The sequence below is a fragment of the Mustelus asterias genome, chromosome 21 (assembly GCF_964213995.1).
Source record: "Mustelus asterias chromosome 21, sMusAst1.hap1.1, whole genome shotgun sequence".
Taxonomy (NCBI): Eukaryota; Metazoa; Chordata; class Chondrichthyes; order Carcharhiniformes; family Triakidae; genus Mustelus; species Mustelus asterias.
Genome location: NC_135821.1, coordinates 13,443,245 through 13,462,163, shown reverse-complemented (window position 1 = coordinate 13,462,163; position 18,919 = coordinate 13,443,245). Strand labels below are relative to the sequence as shown.

Below are 18,919 nucleotides of genomic sequence, written 5' to 3'. Positions count from 1 at the left end.
TAGATGGCCTACCCCTGCTCCTAGTTCTTATGTTCTTATCTTTGGACTGTGGGAGGAAACCGGAGGACCTGGAGGGAACCCACGCAGACACGGGGAGAATGTGCAGACTCCGCACAGTCAGTGAGCCGAGCCGGGAATCGAACCCGGGTCCCTGGCGCTGTGAGGCAGCAGTGCTAACCACTGTGCCGCCCGTGCCGCCCTGAACAAGAGATAAAATATAGCTCTTGGGGCGAAAGGGATTCAAGGGATATGAGGGGGTGGATCAGGCTACTGAATTTGATGATCAGCCGTGATCAAAATGGATGATGGAAATGGCTCGGAGGGCCGAATGGCCTCCTCCTGCTTCTATGCTTCTATTACCTTGAGCAGAGCGAGGTGCGGTGCCTCACTCTGCATGAAGACGCTCCCAGAGAACAAGGACATGGGCGGTCCGGGGGGTAGTCCACTGGGTCGTCGCAACTTCATGGCAAACGACACTGTTAAAAACACGGCCAGGAAGATCAGCAGGGTCTGTACGGTGAAATGGCGGAGCCACTGGAAAGGTGGCACCTCCAGCAACGATGCCAAGCTCTTCATTCTCAGCCTTTCAGAGGTGGATGCCGTCGCTCAGGGCTGCGGAATGAAAGACCCGATCGTCAACTTCACAAAGCAGCTCCTCCTCCAGAAAGCAGCCTCAGGAATGTTTGTTTCACAAGGCCGATTCCTGTGACATAATGAGTTCAGAATCCAGTTTCTCGCTTGTTCGACTTGTTACATCAGTGCACAGGAAGGAGTGGCTGCTCACTCTCCGGAAGCTGTACGGGCGAGAGGTTTGACTCACATTGTTTGTCAGTACAGTAAGTCTCACAACACCGGGTTAAAGTCCAACAGGTTTATTTGGACCTGTTGGACTTTAACCTGGTGTTGTGAGACTTCTTATACACCCACCCCAGTCCAACACCGGCACACCCACGCCACTTGTTTGTCAGTGGAAAAGGATTTGCGTCATTTATCAACAGTCTCTGGCAGAGCTTGCTGCCAGCAGCCTCTCTGCTGTCCTTCCTTCGTGTCTCTAAGTTTTGGGGAGACGGTGGCACAGTGGTTAGCACCGCTGCTTCATGGTGCCAGGCATGTTTTAAAGAGCGTCTTAATGGAGAGGAAAGAGATGTGGGGGCGGGGGTGGGGAGTTTCAGAGCTTAGTGACAAGGGAGCTGAAGGCACAGAGTTCAGAGGTCGAAGTTCAGCAGGGGCAATCTCTAGCCGGGATAGGTTAAATCACGAGCGCTTGTTCTACATCAGGGTCTCCATTGGTCACTCCAGGCTCATGAACGGAACCAGGCTGGGGTCTCGAGTGACCAGATATATTTGAGCGTGGGCGGCACGGTGGCGCAGTGGTCAGCACTGCTGCCTCACAGCGCCAGGGACTCGGGTTCAGATTCCCAGCTTGGGTCACCGCCTGAGTGGAGTTTGCACGTCCTCCCCATATCTGCGTGGGTTTCCTCCGGGTGCTCTGGTTTCCTCCCACAGTCCAAAGATGTGTGGGTTAGGTGCATTGGCCGTGCTAAATTCTCCCTCAGTGTACCCGAACAGGCGCCGGAGTGTGGCGACTAGGGGATTTTCACAGTAACTTCATTGCAGTGTTAATGTTAGCCTACTTGTGACACTAATAAATGAACTTCAACTTTTTTTCATTCATTCGTGGGACACGGGCGTCGCTGGCTGGGCCAGCATTTATTGCCCATCCCTAGTTGCCCTTGGAGGGCAGTTAAGAGTCAACCACATTGCTGTGGCTCTGGAGTCACATGTAGGCCAGACCGGGTAGGGAGGGCAGATTTCCTTCCCTAAAGGACATTAGTGAACCAGACGGGTTTTTCCAACAATTGACAATGGTTTCATGCTCGTCAGTAGATTCTTAATAGATTTTTATTGAATTCAAATGTCATCATCTGTCGTGGCGGGTTTGGAATCCGGGTCCCCAGAACATTGGCTGCGTTTCTGGATTAATACCACAAAATTAAAAGTTTATTAAAGAATTTAGCACGGCCAATGCACCTAACCAGCAAATAGAATCATAGATTCATACAGTGCAGAAGGAGGCCTTCCGGCCCATCGAGTCTGCACCGACCACAACCCCACCCAGGCCCTATCCCCATAACCCCATGCATCTACCCTAACTAGTCCCCCTGACACAACGGGAAATTTAGCACGGCCAGTGCACCCTAACCTGCACGCCTTTCGGACTGTGGGAGGAAACCGGAGCACCCGGAGGAAACCCACGCAGACATGGGGAGAACGTGCAGACTCTGCATAGACAGTGACCCAAGCTGGGAATCGAACCCGGGTGCCTGGCGCCATGAAGCAGCGGTGCTAACCACTGTGCCACCATCTCCCCAAAACTTAGAGACACTTAGAGAATGAAGAGCTTGGCATCGTTGCTGGAGGTGCCACCTTTCCAGTGGCTCCGCCATTTCACCGTACAGACCCTGCTGATCTTCCTGGCCGTGTTTTTAACGATCTGTTCATCGCTGGCACTGAAACCACAGCAACCACTCTACGCTGGGCCATTCTCTACATGATGGTCTATCCAGAAATACAAGGTAAAATCTAGGCCTCTGGCCTCCTGTACCACCAGACGTCCCACGGTAAGAGGGGCAATCATTGAACGTGTTTCTGAATTCTCAGAGGTTCCGCGCCGCTGGGATTCACCGGTCACATCCATTCCGGTCCCCGCTGCCAGCGGGAACGGGAGAATTTGACGCTCAGCCAAAACTCCATTCACCGCAGTGGGGCCGGAGAATCCCAGCCGCGGGCGAGGTCGGAGAATTCCGGCGTCCATTTTTCAAAGAGCCGCAACAGGTACAATGGGCTGAATGGCCCCTTACTGTGCGTGCATGATTACAATACATAGGGTGGGAATTTCTGGCTGCGTTCATCCCAAGACTGGAAAATCCTGCTCCGATTCCCGTGGCGGGCAGGACGAGAAAATTCCACCCATAGCATCATAGAATACCTACAGTGCAGAAGGAGGCCGTTCAGCCCATCGGGTGTTCACCGGCTCTCCGAAAGAGTATCTTACACAGGCCCACCCACCACCCTCTTTAACCCTACATATTTACCCCATAACTTAGACATCTTAGGACACTTGGGGCAATTTAGCATGGCCAATCTATCTAACCTACACATCTTCGGACACTAGGGGGCAATTTAGCATGGCCAATGCACCTAACCTACACATCTTTGGACGCTAAGGGGCAATTTAACATGGCCAATGCACCTAACCTACACATCTTTGGACACTAAGGGGCAATTTAGCATGGCCAATCCACCTAACAACACATCTTCCGACACTAAGGGGCAATTTAGCATGGCCAATCCACCTAACAACACATCTTCCAACACTAAGGGGCAATTTAGCATGGCCAATCCACCTAACCTACACATCTTTGGACACTAAGGCGCAATTTAGCATGGCCAATCCATCTAAGCTACACATCTTTGGACGCTCAGGGGCAATTTAGCATGGCCAATCCATCTAACTTACACGTCTTTGGACACTAAGGCGCAATTTAGCATGGCCAATCCACTTAATCTGCACATCTTTGGACACTAAGGGGCAATTTAGCATGGCCAATCCACCTAACCTACACATTGTTGGACACTAAGGGGCAATTTAGCATGGCCAATCCACCTAACCTACACATTGTTGGACACTAAGGGGCAATTTAGCATGGTCAATCCACCTAACCTACACATCTTTGCACACTAAGGGGCAATTTAGCATGGCCAATCCACCTAACCTGCAGGACCTGAGTATCTGGACTTAACAAGGGGTGTGCCTGGGGAATTCCATTTTTATTCAATATCCTGACAAAACTCATTAATTATGATCGAATCACACGGCGCAGTAGAGGCCTTTCGGCCCATCAATACTTTGAAAAGCAGCTTGTGGGCCAGGCCTCAATTGTTATTCCTTCAGTTTTTTTTTTAACCCTCTCTTTACAGAAAGGTGTCAGAAGGAGATTGACGAGTTGGTTGGCCGGTCTCGTACCCCCTCCATGGAAGACGTCCCCAACATGCCGTATGTCAACGCTGTTATTCATGAGGTCCAACGGTCCGGGAATATTGTACCGCTGGCAGTTGGCCACGCGACCACACAGGACACGATCTTGAGGGGTTACACAATCAAAAAGGTGACCCTTTCTTCCCTGACAGAGTGTGTTTCTATTTCCCGAGATCTCTCAACTGAGGGCATGTGGCAACACTTGCCCTCATCTGTCGGAGCACTGAGTGTAGGAGCTGGGATGTTATGTTACAACTGTACAAGACACTGGTAAGGCCACATGTGGAGTACTGCGTACAATCCTGGTTGCCCTGCTGTAGGAAGTTCTGGACTCCCCCACCATCGGGAACATCCTTTCTGAATCTACCCCGGCTAATCCTGTTAAAATTTTATACATTTCTATGAGATCCCCTCTCACTCTTCTAAACTCTAATGAATACAATCCTAGCTGATTTTGTCTCTCCTCATATAGGGTGGTGCGGTGGCCCAGTGGTTAGCACTGCTGCCTCACAGTGCCAGGGATCAAGGTTCAATTCCCACCTTGGATCACTGTCTGCGCAGAATCTACACATTCCCCCCCCCCTGCCGTGTCTGCGTGGGTTTCCTCCGGGTGCTCCGGTTTCCTCCCAAGGTCTGAAAGACGTGCTGGTTAGGTGCATTGGCCGTGCTAAATTCTCCCTCAGTGTACCCGAACAGGCGCCGGAGTGTGCCGACTAGGGGGATTTTCACAGTAACTTCATTGCAGTGTTAATGGAAGCCTTACTTGCGACGCGTAAACTTTACTTTATGGAACTGCTGCACACCTAACTTCCCTCCCTCGCTCGCGATATTGTAAATGTTGCCTCTCCTCGGATTCCATATCCCTCCCTGTCCTGTGGAAGAAATGATGAGTGTGACCTTACAACTCAATAATGCAAGATGTTTTGTTCTGTTGTTTCTCCAGGGAACCCACATCTTAATCAACATGCTGCCAGTGTTGTCCGACGAGACACAATGGAAGGACCCCAAACAATTTAATCCAGAGAATTTCCTGAATGAAAATGGGGTATTCTTCAAGCCGGATGCATTCATTGCATTTTCAGTGGGTGCGGAGATTGTTCCGGATCCTTGTTGACAGTCAGTCCATTTAATGTCACCCCCTCGATCGAGAAACAGGCACAGAATCCTGTTCACCCAAAATTCTTTCTTACGCTAGGGGCGACGTCATAGGCTGTGATCCTACCGCCCGTTCACGCCCCTCTGTCGCTGCAAGCGAGGACGGGGAACTTGGCACTCAGCCAACTCTCCCCTCCCTGCACGGCGGGACTGGAGAATCCCGCCATGTTAATGGCTGGGAAATTCCACCCGTAGAGTCCGTAGGGCAAGGTTTTCCGGCCGCACTCGTCCCAAAACCGGAAAATCCCGCCTGAGGTCAACGGAGTTTTGCATAGTCCGCCCCCCCCCGCCCCCCTCCCCGTCCGCTACGATTCCTGAGGCTGGCGGGACGGTAAAATTCCCCCCCCGCCCCCCATAGAGTTTTACAGCTCAAAAAAGAGGCCATTCGGCCCTTCGTGTCTGTGCTGGCCATCAAGCACGATCTATTCCAAATCCCATTTTCCAGCACGTGTTCGGTGGCCTTGTATGCCAGGGCGTTCCAAGTGCTCATCTAAATGCTTCTTAAATGTTGTGAGGGTTCCTGCCTCTCCCATCCTCTCAGGCAGCGAGTTCCAGATTCCCACCACTCCCTGGGTGAAAGAGAGTTTCCTCAAATCCCCTCTGAATCTCCTGCCCCTAACCTTAAAATTCAACCTTGGACCCCTTTACTAAGGGGAAAGCTCCTTCCTATCTGCCCTCTCTAAGCCCCTCATTATTTTTTACACCTCAATCAGGTTCCCGCCTCAGCCTTCTCTGCTCTCAGGAGAACAATCCCAGCCTTCCCAACCTCTCTTCATAGCTGAGACGCTCCAGCCCAGGCAGCATCCTGGGGAATCTCCTCTGCAGCCTCTCCAGTGCAATCACATCCTTCCTATGGTGTGGAGACCAGGACTCCACACAGTACTCTAGCTGTGGCCTAACCAGTGTTTTATACAGTTCCATCACATCCTCCCTGCTCTTATATTCAATGCCTTGGCTAATAAAGGCAAGTATCCCGTATGCCTTGGTAACCACCTTATCTACCTGTCCTGCTGCCTTCTATGGACATGGACCCCAAGGTCCCACCGGTCCTCTGAGCTTCCTATCACCTTACTGTTCATTGTAAGACCAGAAGACCATCAGATATAGGAGCAGAATTAGGCCATTCAGCCCATCGAGTCTGCTCCGCCATTCAATCATGGCTGATAAATTTCTCAACCCCATTCTCCCACTTTTTCCCCGTAACCTTTGACCCCCTTACCAATCAAGAACCTATCTATCTCTGTCTTAAATACACTCAATGACCCGGCCTCCACAGCCTTCTGTGGCAATGAATTCCATAGATTCACCACCCTCTGGCTGAAGAAATTCCTCCTCATTTCGGTTCTAAAGGGTTGTCCCTTTACTCTGAGGCTATGCCCTTGGATCCGAGTCTCTGCCACTAATGGATTCATCTTCCCCACGTCCACTCTATCCAGGCCCCTTTATTATTCTGTAAGTTTCAATAAGATTCCCCCCTGTCTTGTCAGTCCTCCCAAAATGCATCACCTCACCCTTTTCAGGGTTAAATGCCATTTGCCGCTGTTCTGCCAATCTGAGCAGCCCGTCTGTATCACCCTGTAATCCAAAGCTTTCCTCCTCGCTATTTACCACACCACCAAATTCTGTATCATCTGCAAACTTACTGATTCTACCCCTCACATTCACACCTAGATCATTAATGTACACTGCAAACAGCAAGGCTCCCAGCACCGATCCCTGTGGGACACCACTGGACATGGGCTTCCAGTCACAAAAACAACCGTTCACCATCACCCTCCTGCTAAGACTATTTTGGAACCAATTGGCCAAGTTGCCCTGGATTTAGGGGAGCACGGTGGTGGCGCAGTGGGTTAGCACTGCTGCCACACAGCGCCAGGGACCCGGGTTCGATTCCCGGCTTGGGTCACTGTCTGTGTGGAGTCTGCGCATTCTCCCCGTGCCTGCGTGGGTTTCCTCCGTGTGGTGAACCATTGTTGGTTACCACCAGGAGTGCTGAGCCATGGTCTGGCCAGTACTATGAGTCTGTAGATATGTTACTGTTGGGGTTAGGGTTGGGCTGTTCTACCTGTTAATATAGTCCTATGGTACACCCCAGTTGGCTCCGCCTCCTGGGAGAGGTATAAAGGTCACTGCTCTGCCTGGTGACCCTTTAGTCTGGGATTGTATATTGTATATAGTAGCTCCGTTATTGTTGGCAATAAAAGCCTTTATTTCCCGGGTACATCCTGCCTCCCGTGTGATTTATCGCGCATCAATTTTATTGCCAACGAGTAAATTCTTTTTTTGAAAAAAACCCAAAAGAAAACATGGAGCAATTGCTTAAACCCGAACGGCTTACGTTGGACCCACGTGCGGCGGGAGCATCGAACACTTTCGACCACTGGTTGAAGTGTTTCCAACATTACCTCGACGCCTCCACAGCGGTCACCGACGACGCCGACAGACTCCGGGTCCTCCACGCGAGGGTAAGCGACGCTGTATACTTAGCGATCCGTGAGGCCACCGACTACAAAGGGGCCATCGAGCTTCTCAAAAAGCGATACAACAAACCGCCGAATGAGATCCATGCTCGACACCTTCTAGCCACTCGGCGGCAGCCCGGCGAAACGACGGAACAGTACGCGTGTGAGCTTCAACAGCTAGCCAGAGCCTGCAACTGCAAGTCAGTGTCGGCAGCCCAGTACATGAGCGACCTAGTTCGAGATGCGTTCGTGGCGGGAATCGGCTCGTCGTACATCTGCCTTCGGCTGTTGGAGCAAGGTAACCTCGATCTCACTAAAACCATAGAGTTAGCTGACGCTCTAGAAACGGCCTCCAAAAGTCTGGAGATGTACCCCGACGACCGCGTGGGGACATTGTGGCAGGGGCAGCCGCAGACTCCACTTTATTCAGCGGGACCGAAAAACTGCGCAATTGCGTTCCCAGCCTCGGACCTGACGACGGCAGCAGCTCCAGGTGGCCCGCGGTATTACTTCTCTGGGGGGGTGAAACACCCTCGGCAGCGATGTCCAGCTAAAGCGGTGTTGTGCTCCGCCTGCGGCAAGAAGGGACATTATTCCAAAGTATGCCGGACCAAACCTCCATCAAAAACAGCAGTGCGGCGTGTGACTCCCCGGAGCCGGCCTCCTTGTCTTCTGCGTCTTCAAGGTCTTCTACCACGTGCGATTCCAGGACGTCGCCATTCCGAACGACGGAGTCGCAAGACACGTGCGACCTGCAGGGGCCGCAGGTTTTGGCGCCATCGTCCACGTGCGACCTATGGGGCAGCCATTTTGATCGGCACCGACCGCGAATGACCAGCAGGGGCCGTCATCAACCATCTCAGCTGCCTGCAGTTGCGCCCATGAACCAACGGTGGCGTCGATCATCCTGGACCAGGCCAAGCCTCACAGACTCGACAAGTCCATGATGGACATACAGGTAAACAGACGCCAGATTTATTGCTTGTTTGACAGCCGGAGCACGGAGAGCTTCATTCACCCTGACACCGTGAAGCGGTGTGGTCTCCAGATTCGGACTGTCAAGCAGACAATTTCGATGGCTTCAAGGTCCCGGTCTGTCACCGTGCTAGGGAGCTGCGTGGTCAATCTGACGGTGCAGGGCACGGTTTACGAGAACTTCAGGCTCCTTGTGTTACCGCACCTTTGCGCGCCAATACTCCTAGGACGAGATTTTATGGTCCAACTGAAGAGTGTAACCCTGCAGTACGATGGGCCACTCCCTCCGCTTTCAGTGGGAGATCCGCAGCCTCTAAATTGCCCAACGCGCTCCACATGTAGTCTCTCAACGCTCAGGATTACCACACCCTCCCTATTCCAGAATCTCGTGCCAGGCTGCAAGCCCATCGCAACAAAGAGCAGGCGTTACAGCGCTGAGGATCGGATCTTCATTCGATCTGAAGTTCAGCGGCTCCTCAAGGAAGGGATCATCCAACCTAGCGCTAGTCCCTGGAGAGCGCAAGTCGTGGTGGTTAAGAATGGGAACAAACCCCGGGTGGTCATAGACTATAGTCAGACCATTAATAGATACACGCAGCTGGATGCGTAACCCCTCCCGCGCATATCTGACATGGTCAACCAGATTGCGCAGTACCGGGTGTTCTCCACCATCGACTTAAAATCTGCTTACCACCAGCTCCCCATTCGCCCAGAGGACCGACAATACACGGCCTTTGAGGCGGATGGTCGCCTGTACCATTTTTTAAGGGTTCCTTTTGGTGTCACCAATGGGGTCTCGGTCTTCCAGCGTGCTATGGACCGAATGGTGGACCAGAACGGGCTGCGGGCTACCTTCCCGTACCTGGATAACGTCACCATCTGCGGCCATGACCAGCAGGACCACGATGCCAACCTTCTTAGATTCTTACGCACTGCATCTCGCCTGAATCTGACCTACAACAGGGAGAAGTGTGTATTTCGCACGCGCCGCCTAGCTATCCTCGGATACGTGGTGGAAAACGGGGTCCTTGGCCCTGATCCAGACCGTATGCGTCCCCTCCTCGAACTCCCCCTGCCCACTAGCATCAAAGCACTGAGAAGATGTTTAGGCTTCTTCTCATACTATGCACAGTGGGTTCCCAATTACGCGTACAAAGCCCGTCCGCTCATCAAGTCGACCTCCTTTCCCCTAACAACAGAGGCTCGCTTAGCCTTTGCAGGAATAAAAGCCGACATCGCGAAAGCCACGATGCACGCTATCGATGAGTCCATCCCCTTCCAGGTGGAGAGTGATGCATCTGATTTCGCCCTGGCCGCCACACTTAACCAGGCGGGCAGGCCCGTCGCCTTTTTCTCTCGCACCCTCCAAGGCCCTGAAATTCGACATTCGGCGGTGGAAAAGGAGGCCCAGGCCATTGTGGAGGCCGTTCGGCATTGGCGCCATTACTTGGCGGGAAAACGGTTCACTCTGCTCACGGACCAGCAGTCCGTGGCGTTCATGTTCAACAACACGTTACGGGGTAAGATCAAGAATGATAAAATTTTGAGGTGGAGAATCGAACTCTCCACCTACAATTATGATATCATGTACCGTCCAGGGAAGCTCAACGAGCCCTCGGACGCCCTGTCGCGTGGAACATGCGCTAGTGTGCAGGAGAATCGATTACAGGCTCTCCAAAATGACCTCTGCCATCCGGGGGTCACTCGGCTCTTCCACTTCATAAAGGCCCGGAATCTACCCTACTCGGTGGAGGATGTCAGGTCCATAACCAGAAGCTGCGCGGAATGCAAACCGCACTTCTACCGACCTGACAGGGCACACCTCATTAAGGCCACTCGTCCTTTCGAAAGACTGAGTGTGGACTTTAAGGGCCCCCTTCCCTCGACAGATCGGAACGTGTACTTCCTCAATGTGATTGATGAGTACTCACGATTCCCTTTTGTCATTCCCTGTTCTGATATGACCGCTGCCACGGTTATCAAGGCATTACGTGATCTTTTCACCCTGTTCGGTTACCCCTGTTATATCCACAGCGATAGGGGCTCGTCGTTCATGAGCGACGACTTGAGGCAATACCTGCTCTCATATGGGATTGCCTCTAGTAGAACCATGAGCTACAACCCAAGGGGTAACGGACAGGTTGAACGAGAGAATGCTACAGTCTGGAAGGCTGTCTTACTGGCGTTGAGGTCTAAAGGTCTTCCAGTCTCCCGTTGGCAAGAGGTACTCCCTGATGCGCTCCACTCCATACGCTCACTCCTGTGTACGGCAACCAACGCTACTCCTCATGAGAGAATGTTTTCATTCCCTAGGAAATCTTCCTCTGGGACCTCATTACCGTCTTGGTTGACGTACTCAGGACCTGTCCTCCTGCGGCGGCATGTTAGGACCCGCAAGTCCGACCCTTTGGTTGAACAGGTCCATCTCCTCCACGCCAACCCTCAGTATGCCTACGTGGCATATCCTGACGGGCGAGAGGACACGGTCTCGATTCGAGATCTGGTGCCAGCAGGGGGCTTGGAAACCCCTGTCGCTCCCACACCTACTGTTAGGGACCCCCCAACCATTATCTCCCCTCCTGACACGGCGCGGGCAGTATCGGGACCACCACTTAACCCTCTTACTCCCGGGTACAGCTTGCCTGAGTCCAGCGGATTGTCACCACCTCGGGGTCTACCGGCCCGTGAGGCACTGGAGGAGTTGCTGGACACCGCCTTGGAGAGAACGTCACCGCCATTGCCTGAACCGGTGTCATCGCCGGTGTTGAGGAGGTCACAGTGACGGTGCGGTCCCCCAGACCGTTTGAACTTATAGACAGATGAACAATTGTTCTGTGTTTTGTACCCCGCCGGCCTTTGTTTTCAAAGGAGGGGTGAATGTGGTGAACCATTGTTGGTTACCACCAGGAGTGCTGAGCCATGGTTTGGCCAGCACTATGAGTCTGTAGATATGTTACTGTTGGGGTTAGGGTTGGGCTGTTCTACCTGTTAATATAGTCCTATGGTACACTCCAGTTGGCTCCGCCTCCTGGGAGAGGTATAAAGGTCACTGCTCTGCCTGGTGACCCTTTAGTCTGGGATTGTATATTGTATATAGTAGCTCCGTTATTGTTGGCAATAAAAGCCTTTATTTCCCGGGTACATCCTGCCTCCCGTGTGATTTATCGCGCATCACTCCGGGTGCTCCGGTTTCCTCCCATACTCCAAAGTTGTGCGGGTTAGGTGGATTGGCCATGCTAAATTGCCCCTTAGTGTCGGGGGACTAGCTAGGATAAATGCATGGAGTTATGGGGATGGGGGTCTGGGTAGGATTGGGTGCAGACTCGATGGGCCAAATGGCCTCTTTCCGCACTGTAGATGCCATGATCCCAGGGGCTCTTGCCTTCTTGGCTTGATTCCCATGCGGGACTTTGTCAAAAGCCTTACTGAAGTCCATGTAGACTACATCAACTGCACCTCCCCCCCAACCTACACACCTAGTCACGTCCTCAGTGAGTCCCTCTGCTATCTATAAGCCTTTCGATTTCTTTTTGGTCAGAGACTGACATTCGCTCCCAGTGCGACAACATATCAATTTTAAAATCAAGACAGCCGAGAGGTAAAAAGGTTTTCACTGTAGTTGATCTGAGACGGGGTGAGAGATGAGAGGAGCTACAAAAGGTGGAAGTAAAGTTTTTTAAATTTATTAATGTCACAAGTAGGCTTACATTAACACTGCACTGAAGTTACTGTGAAAATCCCCTCGTCACCACACTCCGGCGCCTGTTCGGGTAACACTGAGGGAGAATTTAGCACGGCCAATGCACCCTAACCAGCACATCTTTCGGACTGTGGGAGGAAACCGGAGCACCCGGAGGAAACCCACACAGACACGGGGAGAACGTGCAGACTCCGCACAGACAGGGACCCAAGGTCGGAATCGAACCCGGGTCCCTGGCTCTGTGAGGCAGCAGTGCTAACCACTGTGCCGCCCCGTGTTGTGATCATGAATGGAATAATGTCTCATGTACACTGCAGAGTGTTTTGTTGACAACATGATTTGCCAGATAGTCTTAACAAAGAGAACAAAGAAAGATACAGCACAGGAACAGGCCCTTCGGCCCTCCAAGCCTGTGCCGATCATGATGCCCTAACTAGACTAAAAAAAAACCCTCTGCCTTTACTCGGTCCGTATCCCTCTATTCCCTCCCTATTCATGGACCCATCCAGATGCCTCTTAAATGTTGCTAATGTGCCTGCTTCCATCACCTCCTCTGGCAACGCGTTCCCACCACTCTCTGCGTGAAAAACTTCCCCCCCATATCTCCCTTAAACCTTCCCCCTCTCACCTTCGACCCCTTTTAATTGACACTTAAACCCCTGGGAAAAAGTCTCTGACTATCCCCGCTGTCTATGATGTGGAGATGCTGGCGTTGGACTGGGGTGGGCACAGTAAGAAGTCGTTGCAACACCAGGTTAAAGTCCAACAGGTTTATTTGGTAGCAAAAGCTTTCGGAGCTCTGCTCCTTCATCAGGTGAATCATCTGAGCAGTGCTCCAAAACTCATGCTACCAAATGAACCTGTCGGAATTTAACCTGGTGTTGTGAGACTTCTTACCACGCTGTTTTTGCCTCTGATAATTTTGTAGAGCTCTATCAGGTTTCCCCTCAGCCTCCGTCTTTGCAGTTAAAATAATCCTGGTTTATTCAACCTCTCCTCATAGCCAACACCCTCGGGACCAGGCAACATCCTGGTGAACCTGCTTTGCACTCTCTCCAAACATCCACATCCTTCTGGTAGTGTGGTGATCAGAACAGCACGCAATACTCTAATTAAATACTTATCAATTAAATACTTTCAGTATCAGTATCAGTAGAGACTGATAGCCAAGTTCTGCACACATGAGGACAACCTCAACCGTGACCTTGGGTTCATGTCACACTATCTGTAACCCCCACGACTTGCCTGGGCTTGCAAAATCTCAACAACTGTCCTAGCTTGAGACAATACACATCTCTATAACCTGTTCTTAACCCTCTCTCCACTTGCATTGTCTGTAACTGTAAAGACTTGATTACCTGTTAAGACTCGCTTTCCAAACATTATCCTGTAATTGAGTTTCCGTCTATATATGCTCTGTTTGTTAAACAAATCCTGCACTCACCTGATGAAGGAGCAGCGCTCCGAAAGCTCGTTCTACCAAATAAACCTGTTGGACTTTAACCTGGTATTGTGAGACTTCTTACTGTACATTAACACTGCAATGAAGTTACTGTGAAAATCCCCTGTTTCCCACACTCCGGCGCCTGTTCGGGTACACTGAGGGAGAATTTAGCATGGCCAATGCTAATTGTTCACATAGCACGTCTTTCAGACTGTGGGAGGAAACCGGAGCACTCGGAGGAAACCCACGCAGACACGGGGAGAACGTGCAGACTCCGCACAGACGGTGGCCCAAGACGGGAATCGAACCCGGGTCCCTGGCGCAGTGAGGCAGCAGTGCTAACCACTGCGCCGCCGTGCTGCCCATGAGATGTTCGCAAAGCACTAAGCGAGATTTCAAGCTTCATTGAATTAATTCAGATATCCAAAACTCACGCAAGAAAATCCTCCAGTCTTCCACAAGGGGACAAATGAGCGGCTGCTGGAGGAAGCTGGTGTTGGGAGGTACTTGTTTGAGGCAGTGTTATCGAGGAAGCTTACACATAGTTTGGAGACAGGGGGCCAGAAGGTCCCGGCCGCGCTCATCCCAAAACCGGAAAATCCACCCCTCCGAGGTCAACAGACCTTTGCATGGTCCTCCCCCCCCCCCCCCCCCCACGCCCCCGTCCCCCCGCCCCACTCACCCGCTACGATTCCTGTGGCAGGCGGGTTGAGAAAATTTCCCCCGTGATGTGAACAGGAGGGGACGACTTGGAAAAAAGAGGGAATGCGAGGCAAAACGTGTACAGAGGAGAGCCAGGATGGCATGGATGGATGGATAACGTCAGCCCGTGCACCGGCCTCTCTCTGGATCGAGCGGAGAGGGTGGGGGAGATCGGAAATCAGTTGAGAGAGATTGTTCAAATTGCGGCCAATCCTCGGAATGAGGGCAGACGAAAGACAAGATTCTGCCCCGAGCTACTCACCACTTCGTTAATTTTCCTGACATATGCAGACACGGGGGAGAACGTGCAGACTCCACACAAACGGTGACCCAAGGCCGGGAGTCGAACCTGGGTCCCTGGCGCTGTGAGGCAGCAGTGCTAACCACTGTGCCACCATGTCGCCCACGCTCAAATATATCTGGTCACTCGAGACCCCAGCCTGGCTCCATTCATGAGCCTGGAGTGACCAGTGGAGACCCTGGTGTAGAACAAGCGCTCGTGATTTAACCTATCCCGGCTAGAGATTGCCCCTGCTGAACTTTGACCTCTGACCTCTGTGCCTTCAGCTCCCTTGTTGCTAAGCTCTGAAACTCCCCACCCCCGCCCCCACATCTCTTTCCTCTCCATTAAGACGCTCTTTAAAACTTTCCTCTTTGACGGAGCTTTCGACTGCCCATCCTGATGTCTTCATTGGCAACATTTTCTTCCATAATTCTCCTGCAAAAAAATGTTTAATTAAAGCTTCCTGTAAATGCCAAGTCGCTGAGTTTCAGTGGAACATCTGATGTTGTAGAGACTTCGCTGCAAGTAGAAGCTTCACATTTCGGCTTATGTGGCCCTTTGACCCAAACCCCTCCCCCCAAAGGTGTCTAATTACATGTTGCCGCAATCCCTCTCTCCGCAAGCTGGGTAGACCTGCTGCACAACTACACCTTCTGTCACCATGGCAACTTTCTCAGAGAAAGATTGTTTGGAAGATTGGCAAAACCATTCAGAGACATTATCAGGGCTGACCATAAATGCTCTCAATGAGATGGGTCTTAAAGGCGATGGAGGGGCCATCAGTAGTGGGGCAAAACAGAGGAGAAAGGCACACGTGGGAAGAATGGAGTTGGGGTGTATGCCTCGATTGTGGGGCTGTAGGGGGCTATCGACATGGAAGTGGGCGATTCCATGTAAGTATTTAAGCACAATGGTGAGAAGTTTCAGTTTGAATTAGAGTCGAGGCTTCGATCCGTACAGCTAATGGATTGGTGGCACAGTGCTGAGCACTGCTGCCTCACAGCGCCAGGGACCCAGGTTCGATTCCGGCCTCGGCTCATTGTCCACGTGGAGTTTGCACATTCTCCTTGTGTCCCTCTGGGAGCTCCGGTTTCCTCCCACAGTCCGAAAGATGTGCAGGTTGGGTTGATTGGCCATGGTAAATTGCCCCTTCGTGTCCAAAGATGCGCATGTTACGTCAATTGGCCATGCTAAATTGCCCCTTAATGTCGAACGATGTGCAGGTTAGGTGGATTGGCCATGCTAAATTGCTTCTTCGTGTCCAAAGATGTGTAGGTTAGGTGGATTGGCCATGCTAAATTGCCCCTTAGTGTCGAACGATGTGTAGGTTAGGTGGATTGGCCATGCTAAATTGCCTATTTGTGTCCAAAGATGCGCATGTTAGGTGGATTAGCCATGCTAAATTGCCTCTTAGTGTCCAAAGATGCGCATGTTAGGCAGATTGGCCATGCCAAATTGCCCCTTAGTGTCCAAAGATGTTTAGGTTAGGTGGATTGGCCATGCTAAATTGCCCCTTAGTGTCCAAAGATGTGTAGGTTAGGTGGATTGGCCATGCTAAATTGCCCCATAGATTTGAAAGACGTGCAGCTTTGATGGATTGGCCATGCTAAATTGCCCCTTGGTGTCAGGGAGATTAGTGGAGTAAATATGTGGGGTTATGGTGACAGGGCCTGGGTGGGATTATTGTTGGTGCAGACTTGATGGGCCGCATGGCCTCCTTCTGCACTGTAGGGATTGCATGATTAGAAGGAGGACGTGACCACACTGGAGGGGGTTCGGAGGAGATTGTTGAGAATGTTGCCAGGAATGGGGAATTCTAGCTCTGAGTTAAGAGTGGCTAAGTGGGAGAACAGAGGAGGCTGAGGGAGATTTAATTGAATGGCGGAACACAAGGAGAATGTGCAAACTCCACGTGGACAGTGAGCCGAGGCCGGAATCGAACCTGGGTCCCTGGCGCTGTGATGGGCCAAATGGCCTCCTTCTACTTCTGTGTCTTCTGGTCTTATGGTATACAATGATAAGCAGCTGATGCAAAGGGGCTAGGAAGGGCCCATTTCCTTCAGTTAACGTGTCAGCGGAAACCCTCATCACATTTTGAAAATACTTGGATATTCTACAGAGAGAGAGGTGGACCAAGAGCTGGAGCGTGGGATTAGGCTGGATAACCCTATTACAGTAAGAAGTCTAACAACACCAGGTTAAAGGCCTTTAACCGGTGTTGTTAGACTTCTTACTGTGTTTACCCCAGTCCAATGCCGGCATCTCCACATCATAACCCTATTACAGGCAGGACGGACACAATGGGCAGAATGGTCTCCCACTGCATCATAGATTTGCTCTGTTCTCCTTTCCTACATGAACGGGAGTGAAGCGAATCTGGGAGCACGAAGTGGTCAGAATTCCAGATCAGCTGAAGGTCATGGAGAGCGGGATTTTCCAGCCTCGCTTATCCCGAAACTGCCCGTGCCAACAGGCCTTTCCATGGTCCGCCCCTCGCCTCATGCTGCATAAATTGCCTTTGAAGTTCAGTTTGAAATTTGGTATTCTTGTGTCTGTCCTGATGAGTGCAGGATGTAAAGTTTCTGCAGCATGTTTCTTTTTTCAGCAATACTCAAGTGCTGTATTACCAAGTGACTAAAAGAGAGACATGGTGAGGATTTTGACCCAGCGATTGTGAAGGAACGAGTGAAATATTTCCAAGTCAGGATGCAGTAAGAAGTCTCACAACACCAGGTTAAAGTCCAACAGGTTTATTTAGTAGCACAAACTTTTGGAGCGCTGCCCCTGTGAGTTATTCATCTGATGAAGGAGCAGCGCTCCGAAAGCTCGTGATTCCAAATAAACCTATTGGACTTTAACCTGGTGTTGTGAGACTTCTCACTGTGCCCACCCCAGTCCAACGCCAGCATCTCCACATCAAGTCAGTGTGGTGAGTGGCTTTTAAAAATTAATTCATGGGACATGGGCGTCGCTGGCTGGGCCAGCACTTATTGCTGTCTCTCGTTGCCCTTGGAGGGCAGTTGAGAATCAACCACATTGCTGTGGCTCTGGAGTCACATGTAGGCCAGACCAGGTAAGGATGGCAGATTTCCATCCCTGCAGGACATTGGTGAACCAGATGGGTTTTTCTGACAATCGACAATGGTTTGATGGTCATCAGTAGATTCTTAATTCCAGATATTTTTTATTGAATTCACATTCCACCATCTGCCGTGACGGGATTCGAACCCAGGTCCCAGAACATTAGCTGAGTTTCTGGACTAATGGTCTAGCAATAATACCACTAGGCCATCACTTGGAGGGGAACTTGCTGATGGTGGTGTTCCCATGTATCTGCTGCCCTTGTCCTTCTAGATGGTGGTGGTCGTGGGTTTGGAAGGTGCTGTTGGAGGAGCCTTGGTGAGTTGCTGCAGTGCATCTTGCAGACGGTACACGTGGCTGCCATTGTCCGTTGGTGACCTGGTGCCGGAGATATTGGGTTTAATTTTCCACTCCCGCTGAAGCAAATGAACTTCTGGATGGCTCACTGCATTTTCCAGTCCCACCCACCTCGGTGACAGGGCCATAAAATTCCACACATTGGGTGGGATTTTACGGACTCGCTTGGGTCAAGACTGGAAATTCCTGCCCGAGGTCAACGGAAATTTCCATTATCAGACCCTTGCCCGCTCCGATCCTGTGGCAGGCTCGGAGTAGAGTCCCGGCCACAGTTTCCGTCTCTACGATTAGTTGGATTGTAAACAGATGACGGCTGGGATTTTCTGACCTCGCCCGCGGCTGGGATTCTCCAGTCCCGCTGCAGTGAATGGAGTTTGGGTCGAGTGCCAAATTCTCCATTCTCGCTGGCAGCGATAGCGGGGCGAATGAGATTGGAGGATCCGGGCCAATGTCTCCAATTCTGAACCTATCTAACTGTATAATGGCTTGTCCCCTTTTCCTGATAATTGACTTTGGAAAGCTCCCATCATCCTTCTGTTCAGTCACATGGCGGTTTTCCCAATCACAGTGCGGTGACTGAGTGATGGCAACGTACTTCATAGAATCATAGAATCCCTACAGTGGAGAAGGAGGCCATTCGGCCCATCAAGCCTGCACCGATCACATGGCCAATCCACCTAACCTACACATCTTTGGACACTAAGGGGCAATTTAGCATGGC

General features: G+C 51.5%; 2 protein-coding genes across 2 annotated transcripts in view; one reads left to right on the top strand and one right to left on the bottom strand.

The window, feature by feature from the left end:
• LOC144509103 (cytochrome P450 2J2-like) overlaps positions 1–930 on the bottom strand; it is a 40,412-nt gene extending 39,482 nt beyond the window's left edge. The window contains exon 1 of the mRNA XM_078237460.1: positions 361–930. Coding sequence (XP_078093586.1) covers positions 361–576 — 216 coding nt within the window. The 5' untranslated portion in view covers positions 577–930. The remainder of the gene's footprint in view (positions 1–360) is intronic.
• On the top strand, positions 714–5,153 carry LOC144509512 (cytochrome P450 2J2-like). Its single transcript, XM_078238417.1, has 4 exons — positions 714–809; positions 2,381–2,576; positions 3,982–4,169; positions 4,983–5,153. Exons 1-4 carry the CDS (start codon positions 714–716, stop codon positions 5,151–5,153), a joined length of 651 nt encoding a protein of 216 aa, XP_078094543.1.
• Positions 5,154–18,919: the final 13,766 nt, after the last annotated feature.

Excerpts from the sequence above, each read along its gene's own strand:
- LOC144509512 (XM_078238417.1), top strand. The coding sequence starts at position 714 with ATGAGTTCAGAATCCAGTTTCTCGCTTGTTCGACTTGTTACATCAGTG. Across the intron at positions 810-2,380 it reads GGAAGCTGTACGGGCGAGAG|AGACACTTAGAGAATGAAGA; the intron begins GTTTGACTCACA and ends CCCAAAACTTAG. Across the intron at positions 4,170-4,982 it reads GGGGTTACACAATCAAAAAG|GGAACCCACATCTTAATCAA; the intron begins GTGACCCTTTCT and ends TTGTTTCTCCAG.